This window comes from Anthonomus grandis, chromosome 2 (genome assembly GCF_022605725.1).
Source record: "Anthonomus grandis grandis chromosome 2, icAntGran1.3, whole genome shotgun sequence".
In the NCBI taxonomy this organism is placed as follows: Eukaryota; Metazoa; Arthropoda; class Insecta; order Coleoptera; family Curculionidae; genus Anthonomus; species Anthonomus grandis.
In genome coordinates, this window is record NC_065547.1 from 23,862,998 (window position 1) to 23,885,193 (window position 22,196).

Sequence of the window (22,196 nt, forward strand, 5' to 3'; positions counted from 1 at the left end):
TATTTGTAAAATTGTTTGTGTGTAATTCGTATCCTATATATTGGGCAAATAAGCAATTTTTTTAATTTGAATAGTATGGACGAACAGATTGAATAGTATGAAATGCAGGATTATAATTGGAGTAGTTATATCCCCACTTTTTAAAGGTTCATTGTTTAGTGTCCAGGTTTATGTCCCTACACATTAGTCCCATTTTCATTTGGCATATTGGTTAAAATGATACTCATGTAATTTTATATACCTGTAAATATACTTATTTAAGCATAAAGTTATATTTTAACCATCAATGCGATCCCTCAATAGGGGCATTCTTCCACTTTCACGCTTTTTTTTCTCTCTTTATGTGTTTCTGGTCTACTGCTATAAGCAGTAGAAATATTTACTCAAAAACTTCTACTCCAATAACTTCTTCACTTAGACTCTCCGTCTCAATCATATAGCCCCCTTAGAGCCAGGATGGTCTATGTGATCATCTTTGACCTATGTTTGTGGTATATAGTGAACCAGGCAGTCAGTAAACTATATAACTAGTAAACCAAAGTCCTCTCGACGTTTGGTAGATTTCCTGTAGTATATTATACTAAATACTCACCGCAAAAGTGTATTTTATCGTCATCATTTTTAGATTTCAGTACTGCACTGTCTTTTTAAATATTTTTCTAATAATGAACTTTATGTTAAATATTTCATTATAATAAAATCTCTTAGTCCTCACTTTCCGTATTTTTACCTCCTCCTTTCCCTTTATTTAATGTCATTTATTTAGTTTATCCAATATTTTAAATATTTTGTATTCAACAAATTGGTGCCTGACAACGGGTATTATTTTTTAGCCACACTTTTTTGTTAAAATCTTTTTAAATACCTTTAATTTGTTTTGACAGTTGAACTTTTTGTTCTGTCAGGCCTAATACTGTACATTTATTCTAATTACGACAACCCTGAATATCCCTACGCCAAGGGCGACTCGATATTGGTCAGCGGCAGGTGGCCTGATCCGGCTTGGGAGAGGAGAGTTTTTGACCGTCCTCGGTGCTTTATGTATTCTCTCTTGTGGTTAATAAAATATAATAAACCAACAACTATCGAGTTTTATTAAAAGAACCCAACAGAACCTGGTGGCAGCGGTGTTAGTGTTGGTGGTTTGTGGTGTTTACGTGTAAAAAGTGGCGAGCGTTTTGTTGCTTAACCGTGGATCTTTCCTGCCGATATCTCTATCGACGACGCTAAAATGGCTACTACAGCAGAGGATACAGCGACAACCACAACAGTTGTGAGTTCTCAAGCACTTTCCGTGCCGGTGTCTCCACCACAAAAGTTTGATTTTTCAATGCCTCAAGCATGGCCCCAGTGGCGAAAACGTTTTGAGCACTTCATGTCAGTGTTTGGACAAAATGCAAAGCCTAATGAAGAAAAAATTAATATTTTAATGTATACTCTTGGCGAGGAAGCCGAAGAAGTTATGCTGCAATTTGTGCAAGTTCCCAAAACCTATGCAGCGACAATGCAGGCTTTTGAAAATCATTTATTCCCCGCAGAAATCTATTTTTTGAACGCTATAAATTTAATAGTCAATACCAACAGCCAGGTGAGCCCATAGAATTATTTATAACCAGCTTACATTCACTTGCAGAGCACTGCCAATATGGTCAATTGAAAGATGAATTGATACGTGATCGTATCGTCGTGGGCATGCCTCGGAAAACCAGCGAAAGACTGCAATTACAGTCAAATTTGAGTCTTCCGGACTGCATCATAGCAGTAAAGCAGGCAGAGCTGCAAGAGAAACAGAGTAAAAGCTGCGGTGGCCTCAGTCACAAGGAGCCAGGTGGCTCACAAGCACAATTATCTGCAAGAGCACCATGATGATATCAGTGATCCTGTTGCGGTACAAGGGTACAATTCTCGAGGAGCGAATGCTAAATCTTTCCGTTTTTCTGACAAAAACGGGAGAGAAGAGGAAAATAGGAATAATGGTGCTAAGAAATGTCAATTTTGTGGGTTAGCAAATCATTCCAGGGAAAAGTGTCCTGCCAAGCAATCAACATGCCGTTCTTGTGGCAAAAAAGGGCACTGGGCTACTGTTTGTCGAGGGAAAAAAGTTAGATCTATCCAATATGTTGTAGAAAGTAGTGCTTGTAATACAAACTCTACTAATTTAGGTTGTGAAAATTGTTTTAACAATATTAGCCCTTCAGGCCAGTTTCTAGGTTCAATCAAATTAAATTTAATATCTCAGAATCAGAAAGAATGGTTGATTTCTTTAAAATTGTTAGAGGTAAATAATGAATTTAAATTCATGATTGACACTGGTGCTGACATAACTTGTATACATGTTTCTTTATTAGATGAAAATGTAATTCAAAGATTACACAGGACTTCTAGAGTTGTGACAGGCCCTTCAGGCAAAAGATTAAATATTCTGGGCATTATGCATGGTACATTAAGTAAATGTTTTTCTGACATATATGTCATTGAAAAGCTATGTAAACCCATTTTGGGTCGATCGGCAATTATTGATTTAAACATATTGTAATTGGCACTTTCAAACCCGAATTTAATATTAAGATTGATGAAAATATTCCATCATTCATACAATCAGTTCCAAGAGTTGTACCCATTCTATTATTTAAACCTTTAAAAGATGAACTTGAACGTTTACAAAAATTGGATATTATAGAACATGTCGAGTATCATACTCCATGGGTCAGTCCTATTGTTATTGTTCGAAAAGATAATAATAAAATCCGTCTTTGTGTTGATTACACTAAATTAAATAAAGCCGTGATACGCACGCATTTTCCTATAGGGAAAGTTCAAAGAATTCTTGCTCAAGTTCAGGGATCTAAGTACTTTAGTCGTTTAGATACGACCTCTGGATTTTATAAAATTAAATTGGGTAAAGAATGTCAGGATTTAAGGTGCTTCATAACACCATTTGGACGTTTGAAATTTAAAAGGTTGCCATTCGGTATAACCTGTGCTCCTGAATATTTTTCCTACGGTAATAAATAAAATTCTCAAGGGACTTGATAACGTACTATCCCATATCGATGATATTCTTATACACGCACCGACTATTGAGGAGCATAATAAAATTTTAAATGACGTTTTAACGCGAATTTATAATGAAGGTATAAGTAAAGGAAATTATTGACCCCGAGCGGATAAGCGCGATTGTCAAATTTCCCGAGCCTTCGGATAAAAATGAACTTTTGCGTTTTTTAGGTATGGTTAATTTTTCATGTCGATTCATTCCTAATCGATCTGATTTCTTAGAACCTTTTACTTCCTTATTAAAGAAGAATATTTCTTTTTCTTGGAATCTCGCTCAAATACAGGCATTCGAGAAAATTAAGAAATTATTACAAGAGAGTCCTTGTCTTGAATATTTTGACCCCAGCCAGAAGATTATCATCTCTGCTGATGCTTCTTCCTTTGGTATAGGATCATGTTTTATTCAAGAAGATAAAGAGGGAAACAAAAAAGTTGTCTGTTAAGTGTTATGCCTCTAGATTGATGTCTAAAACAGAGCAGCCTTATGCTCAAATCGAGCGAGAAGCGTTAGCTTTAACATGGTCATGTGACTGTGAATTTTCCGAATATGTCTATGGGTTAAAAGTTCTCATTGAGACCGATCACAAACCGTTAGTTCAAGTTTTACAAACTAAAAATATTGATGAATTGACTCCGCGTCTTCAGAGGTTTAGATTAAGACTTTTAAAATATGATTACGAAATTGACTATGTTCCAGGCAAAGATTTAGTCACTGCGAACGCTCTGTCCCGAAAATTTGAGAATAACTCTAAATTTCCTAAAACTGACAAGCTAGCCTTAGAGACAGATATTTTTACAAACTTAATTACTACAAATTTCGAAATTAAACCGTATTTCTTGGAAGAGATTAAATCTGAGAAAAATATAGATTTGTCGATAGATCTGTTAAAAATTTAAAGAATACATTTACTCAGGTTGGCCCCAAAAAAATAAAATAGACCCAGAGCTTTCTAATTTTTTCCAATATAGACATGACATTTCAGAATGTGATGGTTTATTACGTGGTTCAAGATTAATAATTCCTCAGTCTCCTCAATCGAAAACTTTAGATTTCATTCATCAGGGTCACCAAGGTATAGTAAAGTATAGAGCTAGAGCCAAGTCTTCAGTTTGGTGGCCAGGACTATCTACTAAAATAGAAAATTTAGTTCGCAATTGTCGACGTTGCATTGAGTTTAGATCTAACATAAAAAAATCTTTCTGTAAAGACGATTTTCCAGATCGTGCATGGCAAAAAATTGCACTTGACTTATTTAAATATGAGGGAACGTGGTACCTAATTGTAACTTATATTATTTTTCTAGATTTTTCGAAATTTTCAAACTTCAATCAATGACCGAGAATGTAATTATCACCAAGTTGAAAGAGTCATTTGCTAGATATGGTTTACCAGAAGTAATACGTTCAGATAACGGACCTCAGTTCCAAACTGAATTTAAAAATTTTGCTAAAAGTTTTGACTTTGCGCATATAACAAGCAGTCCTAAATATCCGCAGTCTAATGGGTGTATCGAAGCTGCGGTTAAAGTTACTACAAATCTTATAAAAAAGGTGATGATTTGTTTATATCTTTGTTAGCTTATCGGTCCACCCCTCTGGAAAATGGCTTATCTCCAGCAGAGTTATTGTTTAACAGAAAAATTCGTTCTACTTTGCCAATTTTACCAAAACTTCTTAATGAAATCATTGAGACAAGCCCAGTTTTCCAAAGGGAGGGAAAATGGAAAAGAAACTATAATAGGCGTCATCGCGCAAGAGATCTTTCACAAATACATGTTAATGAGAATGTATGGGTGGCAGATCTTAAAATGTATGGGAAAGTCATTAAAAAGCTTAGGGAACCAAAGTCATATCTTGTCGAGACCAATGATGGTACTTTTAGAAGAAACAGATGGTTCTTAATTCCAGCTAAATATCACACATTTATTTCGAATGAAACTTATTCTAAGTTTAATAACGATTCGTGTAGTTATAGCTCTACTGCCAAGCATACACCATCATCTCCCAAAACTTTCAATCCTACTAACACCAGATTAGACACTTGCCCCAGGCAAAATTTAGAAATTTAGTCTGCTGTACCAGTAGATATAAGTATTAGTGAATGTGTCGCAGAATCTGAAGTGCAATCTCAAAATCAGGGTGAATCTGACAATAATCAAAGTGCTAGTATTAGAAGTGGGCCAGTGCGTAACGTTAAGAGACCTTCTTATTTAAAGAATTATATTACTTGAGGTTTCTTATTATAAAAGGGGGGAATGTTCTGTCAGGCTTAATACTGTACATTTATTCTAATTACGACAACCCTGAATATCCCTACGCCAAGGGCGACTCGCTATTGGTCAGCGGTGCTTTATGTATTCTCTCTTCTCATGGTTAATAAAATATATTAAACCAACAACTATCGAGTTTTATTAAAAGAACCCAACAGAACACTTTTGAACTTTTTTTTATTGAATATGGAACAAATTCAATACAAAACTATTTAAAAAATGAATGAGGGCGTGTTCGAAAAAACGCTCGCATAAGTCGATTAACATTTTTGGTTGCGCATTTTTTTCAACAAAAATTTTGTATACAGGGTGTCTCATGTAGCCGTGGTCAATACCAACATTCGTATTTTAAATAGAATACCCCGTATGTGATTACATTTTTGGATTCTACACAAAATTATAAATATTCTGATGTATCATATACCATACTTTTATTAAACTGTTTCTAAGATACACGGTTTTGAAAATTGCTGTTTTTATGAATTTAAAAGCCTCTTAAACTTATTCTACTAAAAATACAAAAAAAGGCTTTGACTTTTCTATTCTTACTTTTTAGTTCTTTTTACTGAAAACATACAAAATATGAAAATCCAATGGCCAGTATAGTGTGATAGAACACCTTGAAGAGCTTCATGTCTCTAGGGAAGTCTCTAAATACATCGCATCAGTTGGGGCAGACTTCAAATATGTCTTAAAGTCTGCGCCACAACTCTTTACAAAAGATGACGTCCTGTAGTTTTGGAAAAAACGTTTTTTCATAGTTGCATTCCAACCGTTTGATTATGAATTTGGTCTTTGGAATGAGATTCAGCACCGAACTCAAGGTTCTTATAAACTTGTGTTGTTAGTTTTGCCATGGCTAACGAAGTATTATTTAAGTACTCTCAAATTTGCCTTCAGAAACCACCTGGTTACAAGTTATCCGGAGAAATGTGCTGCCTCACATCCAACGAAATTTACTACAGAACGCCTTAAAATTCTTGATGAAATATTGTATCTAAATAGAACGATTGAGGTAACCGAAGCATGATTTCTTAGATCAACCAAAGTAGCAGATAAATTGTTCTTCATCATTTTATACATACAGCACAGCAATCTGTAACAATACAGCATCAAGGTCATAATCAGATGCTTGGCACTATCGGAATATGTATTCTTTCACTTTCAGGTCTTTTTTTCTCTCTTTGTGGTCTTTCTGGTCTACTGCTACAAGAAGCAGAAATATTCATTGATCTACTCCAATAACTTCCACATTGTCTACATTTACTAAGTAGTCTAAGTGTAATAAGCAGTCCTCTTGGAGCCAGGCTTGATCTATGTCTGTGATGTGCCATGCAGTAAACCATATACTCCGTAAACTAAAGTCCTATCGACATTTGGTAGCTTTACTGCAGTCTCATTACTGTAGTATAGCTAGTAGATAGTAGTGGGCCTATTTCGAAAGTACTCATGTGATTTAGATCCAAATATCAGAATCCAAGATTTTATACACATACTATATTTAAGAGGAGCAACATAACTTGTTTTTAACATATTTGATTATTAACTTTTTTTTTAAAATATATTCACTTTTAAATTAATTTCAGGACTAAAGCTTTTCTCTTGTTTGTTTTGAATTTTGAAAGATGACCTAACTTTCTAAGTTAGACAAGGGACTTTTAGTGTAAGTCCTTGATTTTAAGGTGTTCTCCCACTAAAGACGTTTAGAAGTCGGCTCCCCTTTTAAAAAATCCCGAAAGCAGTCACCTCTATTAAGTCTCCTTCCTAGTCCTCACTTTCCATAGTTTTACCTCCTCCTTTCCCTTTTCCTCCTGTTATTACCCGTCCGGTAATCCAATTTTTTTAAATTATAATGTTTTAGTTTTCTGTAAGAACCTTTCTATGCATTATGATAGATTTCCCAACTTGTATAATAGCCCTTGCTTATAATAACAACAAACATTTTAACACATACGACTAAGAAAGTTGTAAGCTGATACTGAAGGCATTTACTTACTATTGTATCAACTATCAGGTACTATCATGCTAGAAACAGTATTTAAGGTATAACTTATACACATTTATTATTGAATAACTTGTCTCAAACCCTTTAAATTTAAAACATACAAGACTTTTTTATTAGGTGTTGGTTCCTCCAGTATGCAATTTACGATGGAGATGAAGTCTGTACGCTGTCCTTATGATCTCGAGCCGCTTCGCAAGTTGTATGGTTAGAAAACTCCCAAGTGGCCGCTTGTATGGATATCGTTATCTCGTGAGAGTATAGATACTTGATTAGGGACGTATAAAAGGCGCTACTAAACTCTGTCTAGATCCACTCGAATTTTTGCTTTCTCCGTGCAGGGCCATCAAACGCTAGCTCTGTCTATTATTGACTATTGACTTGATAGAGTGATCCAAAATCGTGAGGAACAAGCCACAGATATAGCGATTGCTTTTCCGCAGGCCCAAAGTGCAGGTTGGTGACCTTATTAACCTATAGGGGCATAAAGATTACAAATAGGGGAAGTCTTTATCTTCAAGAAAAATGCATGTAGGTCACTTAGGTAAATGTATTATGCATTTCAGGTGTGTAAACAGCCATCATCAGATACTAAAATAAAATACAGGTAATTCAAGACAGTTTTAAAAAAGAGCTATTCGCTATAACAATACAGACTTAGAACTTACCAGAACATTACAAAAAAAAACATACACGTTCACCAAATAAAACAAAAATTACCCCTTATCGGGAATAAAAACAACAATTAATAAAAGAATTAAAATTAAAATAAAAACATAGTACAATAAGGACGTCTACGATTCAAAATATAGATTTATACTTAGGACGATACAGATTTCTACATATTAAAAGAAGGTACTATAAGAAACTATTGTATATTAGCGTTGCGTTAAAGAAAAGATTTTAAATTTTAATTAATACAAATGTTATAAGATGAAAGAGTTAAAAACAATAAAGGTAAAACTTATTTTCTAGGGCTAATTGTATCAAAAAAGCATAAAGTGTCAAACTTAGTTTGCTTATTAATGCAAGTGCAGTCTGGGGAGTTTATGGCCCTACTTATTTCAAATGCTTCCAACAAGTCCAATTGTAACCCTTTCTCACAAACATGCAGAACCTCAGTGTTAGGTCCCGGATCAAAATTATGCCCAGACTCTAATATGTGGTTCGCAAAAGAAGAATTGGTATTGTTAATAAAAGTATTTTTATTTCGCGTGATAAGTCTTAAATGTTCGTTGACTCTGACTTCAATTTTCCTTCCGCTTTGGCCGACATAACAGATCACATAATGGGCGGGAACAAGTTAACGTGTAAACTCCAGATCGGTGTGTTATCGGTATTTTATCCTTAGTGTTTACTAAATGTTTTGCCAAGTTGTTTTTGGTTTTAAAATAAATATTAGGTTTAGTGACAAATTCATTAGACTTAAAACACTGTGCGACACTAGAAGAGACGTTGCCAAAGTAAGTAATAGATCGATAAGATAGTGTTGGGTTTACTGAGTAATGGTTTATTAAGTTTGAAAAAATGTTTGTTGTATAGCTTCTTAATAACATTTATAGGATATCCATTGTTTTGAGCGATTTGTAAAATTATATTGTATTCTTTTTTGAAATTTCCAGGTCATCTTTGGTTCCATTAAAAATAGTAAAAATGTCGTCTACGTAGCGAACCCATGTTTTTATATGTTTGTTAAATTAATGGTGTTCCGAAATTTGTTGTTCTATAGTTTATAAACAGTTCGGTTAAAAAGGTGACAAATTTTTACCTAAGTGACCTACATGCTTTTTTTCTTGGAGATAAAGACTTCCCCTATTTGTAATCTTTATATACACATTCTCCTACAAAATATGGACTTTTATTCAACTATAGGGGCATACCTGCACCCCTCATAGCGTGATAGACTTGGATGTAAAAGCCTGGCTTATTTTGGTCATTAACTAAGTCGTCTACTACTAGACCATAGAGTTGAGGCCCCAGCCCCACCCCGCAGGCTTTTGGCTTCGGATTGGAAGTAGCATTCATAATAATAGTAACCTATTATTTTAAAAACCAAATACGGAAGCTATTTTATTTTGTTTGTGCTTGGGCAGATTGACCAACCAATTCATTTATTTTGTACTTTTATAGGAATAGATGTTAATTAAGAGCTAATTAAAAAACCGAATAATTGCTTATGTAACGGTTTGATTTAACAACTCTGCTCATAAATTTATTACGCTTCATAAAATCCTTTGTAACACTGGCAAATCGTTGTCAGCCGTACATAGTTGTAAAAACATGGCTTTTAATTGATCCAGCTAATCTTACATATATTCAGATATCCACAACAATTATTAATCCAGTTTAGTTACGTTAAATATAGTAACGAGGACCCTGAGTGATTAGGGTCTTGTGAAAAGAGTAATGTTGTACAAATGGAATAAAGCAACAATGATTACAATATGCAATATAAGCTATATATTGTAATTAGGCATGTTTTGAGTTACCTTGTTACGTCCTTGAACCCTTTATATAAGTGGTAATTAGATTAAGATCGCCATTTCAACTAGTAAAATTCATGAATAAGCCGTATTTAAAATTATTAACTACTAGCCTTTAAAAAGCTATCTTTATGAAAAAGCAAGCCTCTGTGTTTTTCTAAATGGCTACAGTCTTTCATCTTTTACATACTTGACAGGTACTACTGTTAATAGCAAATTCCAAGCATCATATCACATTCATTATAAAGTTTTGGCCTTTAAAAGCCCTAGTACTGCTCACGCAGTAACCCAAAAAGCATTTAAAATTGTAACTTTAATAGCTATTGTAGAGAAGATCCTAACACAAATCGAGTTACCTCGACACTAAGTGCCAGCTTTAGCTTTACGAGTAAAATTCATGTCGTTAAAACTTTTTAGCATGATAAAAGGACACGTTTGTTCACAAACGCCGTAAATAAATAACAGCAATACTTTTTATTCTTCACGATTTATGGAGTATCCCGACGAACCTATCCTATTCCTATTGCAATCAAAAAGTAATCAAAATGCAACCTATAGTAATAAATGCGGGGTTCAGACTTTAGTCCCTTCTTACTTATATTTTTGACCTGATTAGTCCTCAGTTAGTTCCAGTTTTAATTGAATCTGCGAGTAGTAAGTTGTAGATGATCCAGAAGTATCTTATCAAAAATCGTTCTTTTGTTAAGTTCTATAAACTTGAAACCACAATCTATAATAATATTGCCTAAAGCATCTTACATATATATAATCTGAACCTTATATGTACAGGGTGTCCCACTTAAGATGGATAAATTTACAAATTGCCAACATTGGATCCTGTTGTTGTAAACATAGTGATATTCTACGTTGCCAAGTTGCTTTTTTTTTCATCAACTTTTTTGTTCGGAATTATCCTAATATTCTAAGGATTTTTCAATTAATTATTAAATAACTACTTGCTTACTTTTGAAATGCCATAACTTTTATAAGTTTATCTTAATTAACTAGAGCAAACTCTTAAATTTTCCCGAAAACCTTAGCTCTAGGAAATGTGCAACAAGAGTACCTTTTTTTAAAAAAAAAGTATGTAGTTTTTAAAAAATTAACCAACATTCCAAAAAAATTAACCCTATAAAAGTTTTTTACGAAACAACCCCCTGCCCTTGTTAAAACTACCCTTTCCTATTTCCCAAATAATTTTTCAATATCATGATTTGATTAAGGGTCAAAATTTATAGCAGAGGACTTTTTCCGAAATTTTATCTCGTCTTTTAAGCTTACAATTTCAAAAAATACGTTTTTTAAATTCTTTTAAACCTCCCTACACTTATAGACACTTTTTTACTATTTTTAGGAGTACTATCACACGCCGAATTTTTTTACACCATTTCAATGATACATGTAGATAGGATTTAACTTTTTTCATGTAAGCAACTACACCATCATTTTTTTTAATGTGGATTCATTATAAAATAGGTCAAAACTGGTGGGACAGTAACTGGAGTCAAACTGGATAAACAAAATATTGTATCGTAATGTCCAGCCCGCCATAGCTCTCCAGCTCATTATTACGTATAATCTAAAATAGTAGGCAGTTTATAATATGTTCCTTGTTCAACTTAAATATTACAAAAAAATCAAAATGAACTAACGCTAAGATTTCAGAGATAAAGGAAAAAATAAATTGACAAATTTAGTACAGGATTATATGCATCCCCACTTTTGCCCTTTTTAATAGAAAAAAAAATTAATAAAAAATTTTTTAAAAAATTACATGATGTTTTGATGACGTTTCAAGAAAGTTAAATTATTCAGGAAAGTTAAATTAGGAATTTTGAATCTTTTTCACTTGATTACATACATTACCAAATATGGTAAACGCACCTTTTCTATCAGTTTTTTCCTGTTCTGCACGATGTACTGCAGTTGATTTTTCGTTAAGTCCTTTGGAATGCCTATTCTTGCCCCTTTTATAACATCTAATAACTTTCTAAAGCATTTTTTTAATTGTAAACTAGGCTATCTAAAGTTTTTACAAATAACTTGACAAAAAGTTTTCGGTAGGTGTCGTAACGTTTTTTTAGGAACGACTGTCTACTAAATTTTAAAACATCATTTTCAAAATTATTTTTGCTAAGTAGAACTGAGATTCTTCTTTTCTTTTCAAAAAGAATTAGTTTTGCAAATGACATAAACATGCAATATAATTCAGGATAAAGCATCTGCATTTGTATTAGCTTTTCCTCTGTTCTACAGGGTGTTTCAGAACTATGGAATCAAACCTCTAGGGGTTCTTCAGTGCAACAGTAGAATCCATTTGAGTATAGGAACCCATGTCCGGAAATATGTCACTACGCCACTACGGCCCTAAGACGCGTTTAAATTTAGAAAAAATATTAATTACCTAAATAGGATCTGATGCATTTATTTTTATCTTTTGTATATGATACCATCACAACAATTGTTCAAAATATCTTACTCCAACCTCAATACACCGATTTAAACGCCGCACATGATTTCGGTGTACTACACTAAAAGTTTGATCCTCGTTTTAAATTTTGAGCTTTGATTCTACTGGAGTTTCGTAGACTAAAGACTTTACATGTCCCCACAAGAAAAAATCGAGCGACGTTAAGTCGGGTGACCTCCGAGGCCAAGAAACTGCTACATTTCTGGTAATCCAACGGTGCCCAAACCGCTGAGCCAAATACTCGCGTACTTGTACAGCAAAGTGAGCCGGCGCTCCATCATGCTGAAACCACATTTGCTGTCTAACGTTTAGTGGAACATTTTCAAGGAGTTCTGGGAGAACTTCCTCCAAGAAACGCAGATAAATAGGTCCTGTTAACCGTTCCGGTAGAAGGTATGGCCCAATTAAATAATAATCAACAATGCCTGCCCATACGTTGACAGACCAACGATTCTGATGTTTTCTATGGAAAAATTGCATAAGGATTATCTTCGTCCCAAACATGGCTATTCCTACTATTAAAAATACCGTCTCTTGTGAAAGAGGCTTCATCGATCCACAAAACATATCGTAAAAAATTTGGTTGTGCAATGATGTGATCCAGGAGCCATCGACAAAATTGAACTCTAGGATGATAATCGGCTGCAGTCATACCTTGAACTTTCGGGAAGTTGTAAGGATGGAGTTGTTGCTCGTGTAGTATCCGCCAGACAGAAGCGTTACTCGTATTCATATTCTTAGCGACGTCACGTGTGCTATTTGATGGTTCATCGGCAACTCGCTGAAGCACCTCTTCTTCAAATTCGACCGTTCTTATGGTTCGAGCAACAACAGTATCATGCATCTTGGTCTTAAACATGCCTGTCTCAGCAAGCCGCCGATGATAGCCGCCGATGATAAACTTTTTGTATCCAGGATGCTGTCGTTCGGGATAACGTTCATGATACAACCGCTATGCTGCTCGTGCATTGCAGTTTGTTGCTCCGTATGCCAAATGCATATCCGCCAACTCTTGATTGGTAAAGTTTTCCATTAGCAATAAATGTTTAAAAATTGTAAGCTATAAAATTTTTAAACGTGACATTGAGAATTGACATTGATAAGCGTTGATTCTAAACAATTGTTGTTATGGTATCATGTACAAAAGGTAAAAATAAATGCAGCAGATCCTATTTTGGTACCGTAAAACGGGGCTACTTTGGCACACGGGGTAACTTTGACAGAGCGTGCGCGCCTTTGTTTATATTAGGCTTGTTTGTCTATTTTTAATATTCAGTGTCCGAGAGTTGTTCAGACAGGTCGGTATGTTCCGCGGCGCGAAATATGGTGCGAAATTATAGTAGGTTCCTGGATCAAGGCCCTATAAAAACTACACGGAACAAAATTTAGCAAATGCATTGCAAGCTGTTAGGGAAGGGAGTATGTCACAAGTACGAGCTTCCAAAACATGGAAAATACCTAGAGGTACTCTTCAGAATAAGCTGTTTGCGAAACATAAGGGTCATGTAGGTCACCCCACCATCCTTACCCAACAAGAGAAGAGGCTAATTTCAGAGACCATCAACCAGGTAGCAGATTGGGGTTTTCCCATTACTGTTAGTGACGCCAGAGAAATCGTACAAAAATATGTTACAAAACAAGGCAGATTTATTCCTGGATGGCCCAACAATAGACCAGGACCCGACTTTATTGAAAAATTTATTACCAGAAATAATATTAGCATTCGATTGTCATCTAATATTAAGCGTGCACGTGCTTCGGTTGGGCGCGCCGATATAATGGAGTTTTTCGATAACATTAAACCTGTTCTGGAGTCCATTTCTGCGAAACAAGTATTTAACTATAATGAGACTAATTTCACAGACGATCCCGGGGCCAAAAAAGTTTTAGTTCGTAGGGGTACTAAAAGGGTTGAAAGGGTTCAAGAACATTCGCGTTCGGCAATAAGTGTAATGATCTGCAGAAGCGCAAATGGAATCCTACTACCACCAATGGTAGTCTATAAAGCCAACAACATTTACGAAAATTGGACTGTTGGTGGCCCTCTAGGGGCAGTTTATGATAACAGCAGCAGTGGATGGTTCGATATGAATCTCTTTGAGGTATGGTTTTTAAAACTTTTACTGCCCCACGTCAAAGAAAATTGTAATGGAGAATCAGTTGTTCTTTTAGGTGATAACCTAGCCTCACATTTTTCTCCAACCGTGGTAAAGGCTGCTAAAGAAAATAATATTTATATGGCTCCTTTACCCCCCACTTCAACTCACTTTATGCAGCCTTTGGACGTGGCTTTCTTTGCTCCCATGAAAAAGAAATGGAGGGCTATTTTAGACGATTGGAGAAAGACCAGTCGCGTAAAAGGCACTCTGCCTAAAGAACACTTTCCGAATCTTCTGGATCGCTTCGGGATCGCTCTACAGGAAATAGTAGAAGACAATTTAAAATCCGGATTTCGTGCCACCGGAATTTGTCCATATGATCCGCAGCAGCCTTTATCCAAATTGCCAAAAACTCCAATTGATGCATCTACGAGTGATATTTTGAATGATAGTTTATTAGAGTTTCTTCAGGAGACACGTGGACAAGCAAGCACTAACCCTAAACGACAGCGGGGACGAAAAATTATTCCCGGCAAAGAAGTCGATTGTGAAGAAACTAAAGAGGAGCAAGGCAAGGAAAAACTAATTGAAAATGAAAATAATGACAAAAAGAAGATTGCGGGAAAAAGGAAAGGCAAAGGAAAAGCAAACATTTTTAAAAAATCGACATTAAAAGATGTCAATCTACCATCATTCTCAAGTACCCACAATGAAGACAAATGCGGAATTTGTGCTGCTTATTGGTCTGGTTATACTGGACCAGACTGGATTCTATGCAATGGTTGTTTTAAATGGATCTGTGGTATTTGTAACGAGGGATCCAAAGAAAAATATTATACCTGTGAGGCATGTGAAAATAATTAGTATTTATGTTATTTTAATTTAGTTCCTTTCTTTTACTGTGCCAAATATTACAAAAATATTTTTTGTTAGTTTTTAAGTGTTTTGTTTATTTTGTTTAAGAATATAGAAATTTTATTAAAAATATTGAATGTTTAATTTAAAAACTAAAAAAAAATCCTAATTTGGGGCCAAAGTAACCCCAAACACGGGGCTACTTTGGCACCCATCTTTTTAATTTTTTTTTCGAAAACGGTTTATTGTAAAAGCCCTATTTTAAGGCAGGTTATGAGTATGATCCGTATTGTTACTCTTGTTTTTTTTCAAGTTGATTCGATTACACCGCCCAACAGCATGTATGTTGCATGGAATATTTTTATGATTCTAGGCTTATTTTTAATGCTGATATTAAATAATGTCATCAGTTTATATGTGTCAGCTCTAGTTTTTGAGTTAAAAGGAGAAAGTATTTTTTGGGAATTAAAAATACACTCAACGTATAAACATTTTTAATTACAAGAACTATACACTCAGGAATTTTCTTTTATATGATTTTCTACTAGTTTTGAATGAACTGCTACTCTGAATACTCCAGCAAAAATCGGCCAACATATGTGCATCCCAGCGACCCTGAAATCGTTCCTCCATGGTTCGAAGATCTTGGTGGAATCGTTCACCCTGTTCTTCACTCATGTCACCGAGATTTTCAGGAAAATGGTGTAAATGGCTGTGTAGGAAGTGCACTTTGATGCTCATGTTACATCCAAGTCGCTGGAAGTGTGACAACATCTCTTCGACGTGCGCAATGTAATCATCACCCTTCCTATTACCTGAGAAATTTTGGATAACCCAAACAAAGGAATCCCATGGATTGTTCTCAATTTCTGACATTGAGCTGGTGAAATTAGGATCGTTTACCAACTTGCGAATTTGTGGGCCATCAAATATACCTGCCTTGAGTTTTTCTAGACTTGGAAATTTCCTTGAAATATATTTAAAACATTCACCATCTTTATTTAATGCCTTAACATATTGCTTCATTAAACCTAGTTTAATGTGCAGGGGTGGCAATATGATACGATCTCGTGGCACTAGAGGTTCATTTATAACATTAAGACTACCTGGAAGTAGTGCTTCCCTAGAGGGCCATTCTTTTTTTGACCAATGTTCTGATTTTGCTCTACTATCCCATAAACACATAAAACAAGGATATTTAGTGTAGCCTCCTTGTTGTCCTAAAAGGAAGTTCACCATCTTAAGATCAACGCAAATCACCCATTTATGATCGTTATATTTGATTTTGTTCATGACCAGTGCTATTGTGGGGTATTCTTCCTTAACTTTAGTTGAATGTGCTATTGGTATGGAGCCTAGTTTATTTCCGTTGTGCAATAGTACACACTTCAAACTCCGTTTTGACGAGTCAATAAATAAACGCCAATCGATTGGTTCATATTTCTGCAAGCCCATGGCAGTCATTAAACCAGAAATATTAGTACAAAATACAAAATTATCCTCCTCAGCGAAAAAGGGAAGTAAGTCTTTTTCTCGAGTGCGGTAATAAGAAACTTTAGTTTCTTTAGTTAAAAGATTTCTCTCTTTTAATCTGGAGCAATAATTCAGACGAAGTTTTGGATAGTCCAAGGTCTCTAATTAAATCATCAAGTGCACTTTGATCGAATGGTTTTGGTTCAAAGAGATTTTCTGGAACAAACTCGTCATCGCTCATGCTACTCAGTTCATTCAATTCATCAGAACTTTCTGTAGATGTAGATGGTAATGGTAAAGATGTATCTTTTGAGCTTCTTACAGGCCTCACAGCTGATGTTGATGTGGGGTAAATCCATTTGGAGCGGTTCGTCTTGTTGATTCCTTTTATATTAACAACGCAAAAATAGCAGTCATCGTGATGATTTAAAGGTTCACGCCAAATCATTGGGGATTGGAATTTAAAAGAGAGTCTCTTCTTAGTGGCCCATAAACGTAATTCTTCAACACAAATTTTGCACACAATATTGGGCCTCCAGCACTTGTTATCTGTTTCCAAAGGAAAACCAAAACACTCTAAATACGCTCGTTTCACAAAGTCTGACATATTCAATCGAAATTTTTGAAAAACATATTCACCACAAATATAACAAAAACAATTCGGATCGTTAATGCAGACCCTTAAAACGCGACTATAATAGATAAAAAACCAAAAATAAAGATAAATGAGAAGAACGTAGCTATATCTAAACAACTCGAGCTGTTAGAGTAAAACTGACGACAGATTCGAAATCAGATGCCTCGAATTAGTAAACAACAATAAAAATATTTTAGTCAACATAAAATAACCTTCGATTTGTTGTGCAGTGTTATAAATGCAGCGCCTAGAATCAAAAATTGAAAAACCTGCACAAAGTAGCCCCGTTTTACGGTAATTAATGTTTTTTATAAATTTCAACGCGTCTTAGGGCCGAAGTGGCGTAGTGACGCATTTCCGGACATGGGTTCCTATACTCAAATGGATTATTTTGTTGCACTGAACAACCCCCAGAAGTTTGATCCCATAGTTCTGAAACACCCTGTATATAGTACAATAGTCATACTCTTCAAGTTTAATTCTCTATAGCAGAAGTTTTGGACGTGAATCTTTTAGTGAGAACAGCCATTGGAGTACTTTATGGTCGGTTGATGATTTTGAATTTTTGTCCAAATAGATATGGTCTAGCCTATACTAAACATTAACACTCTGTTAGATAAATATTTTCCGAGTCGCTCAGAGCCCTAGAGGCCTAAGCGACTGGAAGATCTTTTCCTGGATCTCAGAACAACTCTAAAGTAACGCTGCTAACGTCAGTTCTTAAAATAAAAGCTTTTGTAAAATCTGGGTATTGTAGAATTGGTTTTGTATGTTTCAAAGCTATCTAAAAATATATGGACATGTTTGATTTTCGAATTTTTTCAAACATTTTTTGAAGTGTGTGATTTTTACAAATCCAACTATAAATTTCCTATAGTACCCTATAATACTCAATAAACCAAGGAACTTTAACTTCCTTTGTCGTTTTTGAAACTAGATATTTTTTAATTATATTAATCTTAACAAGATTAAGCTTAACTTCATAAGTGTTAACTATATGTCTAGACATTTTTGTTGCAGAAATTCACTTTGCGGATCATTGACTAGCATAATTAGCATAAAGGGCACGATTAAATAGCTCCCTAAATTTCCCTATTTTGATTCCGATCTCTAATTGGTTTTTTCCAATGGTGAAATACGGAAGAATATCTTTCTATAATTTTGTTTACAACTTACGGCGACTTAATGCGACTTCGGATATCGTTATTTTAAATACTTGTTTTCTAACTAGCGGTACAAACGTAGGTGAACAAACTGATTTTCCTAGTGTCGCCACTTTCCTTTCCTTTCTTTTCCTTTCCATACGGTATATTTCGTACCTAATAGACATATAAAAATTATTTCCAGCATTTAATCCAATAACCAACATACTTTCTTTTATTAGATTATGAGGTGGTACGCCGAACCTGCACCTCTCAGCTACAGATCAATCTCTTCATGGTGGATCACGTGTGCATGATGGAAAGTACAGGGACGGGTCACATGTGCTTTTGTGAGGAGGACATGTGCAACCGCGGCGTCGCTCAAACGTCAACAACACTCCTCGCCTCTGTAGTGACCGTTGTATTGCTGCGTCTTGTCTGCTGCATGATTAGTTAGATTTTATTTGTGCCTTAAATAAGGCACAATTGAAGTGTGAAACCTTTTATTTAAAGTGGACAATAAAAAGCTAATCTACAGGGTATATAATAGGTTTCATACTTGAATTAAAATCCAGCCTGGACTTGGAGATATAATTATGATTTTGTCACTAGATTATAGGAGTAGACATTATATTGTTTTCACTCTGTACCATATCACGTAGAAATCGTAACAATAATTGTTCATATCATTTATTATTTAAAAAATAATGTTGAAGTGTTAAAAATTTTTGCTCAAAGTTTGCTTTCGTTTTATTATTGTATAGAAATGTTTTAACTAGAAATTTTATCGTTCGCCATCTTGTGACTAAATTGCAATCAATTATCTAATTACAATAAATAATACTTTCAGATTGTTTTCGACGAAATGGCGGACTAAACTATCCATGAATATAGTATTTTACTACAAGTGCTGCCCAATTTTCTTCTCAAACCTTGTGTATATAAGTCAATTATGTAAAACATTTCCTTTCTTATTTATTTATTGATTATTTTTTTTGTTTTTTCATAACAGACTAATAGATAGAATTTTAAAGCATGGTTTTTGCACGATTTGCACCTAGTGTTAGGATGTTTCTATTTGTTACGTCTTATATCTTTTAAAAAATACAATTTAGTTCATAATAGAAATATCCTATACAAAGGCACAAAAAACAGTTTGAAAAACTACTGTGGTCTCGCAAATAGCAGAAAACAGACATAAAACCACAGTATTATTAATTTACAGTCCCGAAAAATCACGAGCATGCCACCTGAATTTTAAACGAAAGTTTTAGATGCTTCTGAGATAGAAAATTTAGCAGTTGAAGTTTTAGAATCCTAACACAAGATACACTTTTAGGTTGTCCTGCCCCTCACAGAAGTATTTTAAGCCTTAACTGGTATTTTCCCCATGGACATGCCCAAAATATTGTTAAGGAGTGAGCTTTGTTTTTGATACTAAGCGTAATATCAAGAAAAGAGCTCATCTAACAAAATTTTGGGACCCTAATTTATAAGCTGTTTTACGCCTACTTTGTATGTAAATACTTAATGATTTTATTACAACTTGCATTATTTGAAATTGCTGTTAAATTGTGTGTTTAAGATTATATGATAAATATTATGTATGAGAGAATATATTAATTTATTCGTCAATTGTGTTTGTTAACCCTTATAAATTTAAATTTTTGTGGAAGACATTCTAGTCCAAAAAAGACAAGAAGGAAATATTTTGATATTATCCGGACTACAAATATTATCTAAGGAGATTTATTAAGAAGAGATCGACATTCAGTTTATATACCTTAACAGTAATCAAAAGTATTTTATTCAAAATTCTGCGAATCAATCAAAGCAGGAAATTCCAACAAATATTTAAGAAGAAATTTTTAGCCAATTTTTCCCACAAACATTTTAGATACCATTCTCTTAAACATACCAAACACTTCTGTTGAGCCGTTGCACTACTTACCACTTTTCTCTTAGATCTGAACATCCTGTTGGTTTCCGCTTCAGACATGTTATCTTTATGGAAGTAACAGTTCCATAAATAGCATAAAATTAAAAAATAATAAAATTGTTAGAACTTCCTTTTTTATTTGAATGTTAATTTAATTAAATTGTACTATAACTTTTCTTTGATAAGGAATAAGGTATCTGAGCTATACGTCAGAACGGGCATTACACACTGGTAGGTGTGCGATGCTCCTTTATATAGATAACAGTTCTTATTCAAACCTACCAGTCATTTTCTATATTCCAAACCTAATAAAATGTAGAAAATTTACTTAGATGAAACAGAAACGTAAGTTTTTGCCCTCAGTTTGTACACCAAAAAAAATCAAAAAACAATAGTTAATTAATTATTAATTGATTTAATTAATTGTTAATTGAAATCATTTTCCTTATACAATGTATTTAAAAGAAGAACTTGTATAAGAAAATAGTATGATGTAAGGGTATAATAATAATTATAGATCTTTTGAAGTATGAGCTGTAAAGAGAGTTAAAACAAGTTAAAACCATTTACAAGTCCAAGAGAGAACCGCAAAAATAAAGCTTTCAAGGTGCGCGAAGAATACAATACTCTCTTACCTCAAAACGCCCAAAGGAAAACCCTAAAACAATGCTGCTAGCTACAGTCGGTGAAGGTTCTGCTTCTCTTCCTTTACACAAACCCTTACCAAATAATTCCACTTAAATATTTGTCACTAAAATATTACCCAACTCTAAGTCAAAGCCGGTATGGCGCCACCAAAGTTTTTGATTTTATAAAATCCTTACTGGAGCTCAAATTTATTTTTAATTGATATCCTATTAGATAAGTTTAAAACAAAACTTCGAAAACAAAATGAAAATGTCACTATCAGTTACGCTTTTCCAATAATATCAACTAATATATGAACGCTCAACAACAAATGAAAAACCAGATTAAAAACAGAAGAATAACAATTTATTAAAAGTAAGAGTGATAACAACTATAGATGGATGCTGTTTTAAATTGTTTTATATGTTATGTGATGACTGTAATTCACTGAAGTTAATATTAAGATGCTATACTTTTTAGTCTAAGACCAGAGTTGAAAGAAGTTAAATAATCAGACACCAATGTAGAGAAAAGAACCAATCATAACCAACCCCATAAGTTTAAATAAAATAATGTCAGATTTAATCCCTGTTGCCCTTAAAATAATAATATGAAGTATAAGTTAAGTTAGTGTTGTTTGATGACAAAATTTATAAGTTTTAAAAGAAGGAATAAACTAAAGTTTGACTAGTTAAAATCTTCAAGTAAAATAAAGAGAAAAATATACAGAGCCCGAGAACCAATCTACCAGGCTGTTAAGTTATAAAAATACTTAAGAGAGAGTTTCTTAAAATTAAATATTAAAAATTTACAGGAGCACGGTATATTCCGCCACAGACAGTGTTCCGGCTTAAAAAAAAACTATAAAAAAATACTTATAAAGCCTCTTCAAAATATGTCATATAAACCCCTAAATATTTAAAAAAATATATTAAATTGTAATGGTATTACTGGCGCTTACTAATCTTTTTAATCCCCTCTTGATCTTCTGATTCATAAAGTTTGTAGTTGGTTATTCAACCATTACCTCGGGCGCCACCCTCAAGTTTAATGTGGATGAGGGACCACGGCTTATCGGGTAGCCTTTAGACAGTGGAGAAAGTAATCCAGGTCTTCTGTGTGAGTAGATCAATAGGCAACAT

The 22,196-nt window shown here is 34.2% G+C and overlaps 1 protein-coding gene across 4 annotated transcripts in view; it reads left to right on the plus strand.

The window, feature by feature from the left end:
- The window catches only part of LOC126750505 (protein quiver), a 45,850-nt gene extending 25,727 nt beyond the window's left edge, over window positions 1-20,123 (plus strand). For all 4 annotated transcript variants that reach the window (XM_050460140.1, XM_050460142.1, XM_050460141.1 and 1 more), the window contains one exon: window positions 18,731-20,123. In XM_050460140.1, the coding sequence (XP_050316097.1) occupies window positions 18,731-18,945 (215 nt within the window). In that variant the 3' untranslated portion in view covers window positions 18,946-20,123. The remainder of the gene's footprint in view (window positions 1-18,730) is intronic.
- The last annotated feature ends 2,073 nt before the right edge of the window (window positions 20,124-22,196 follow it).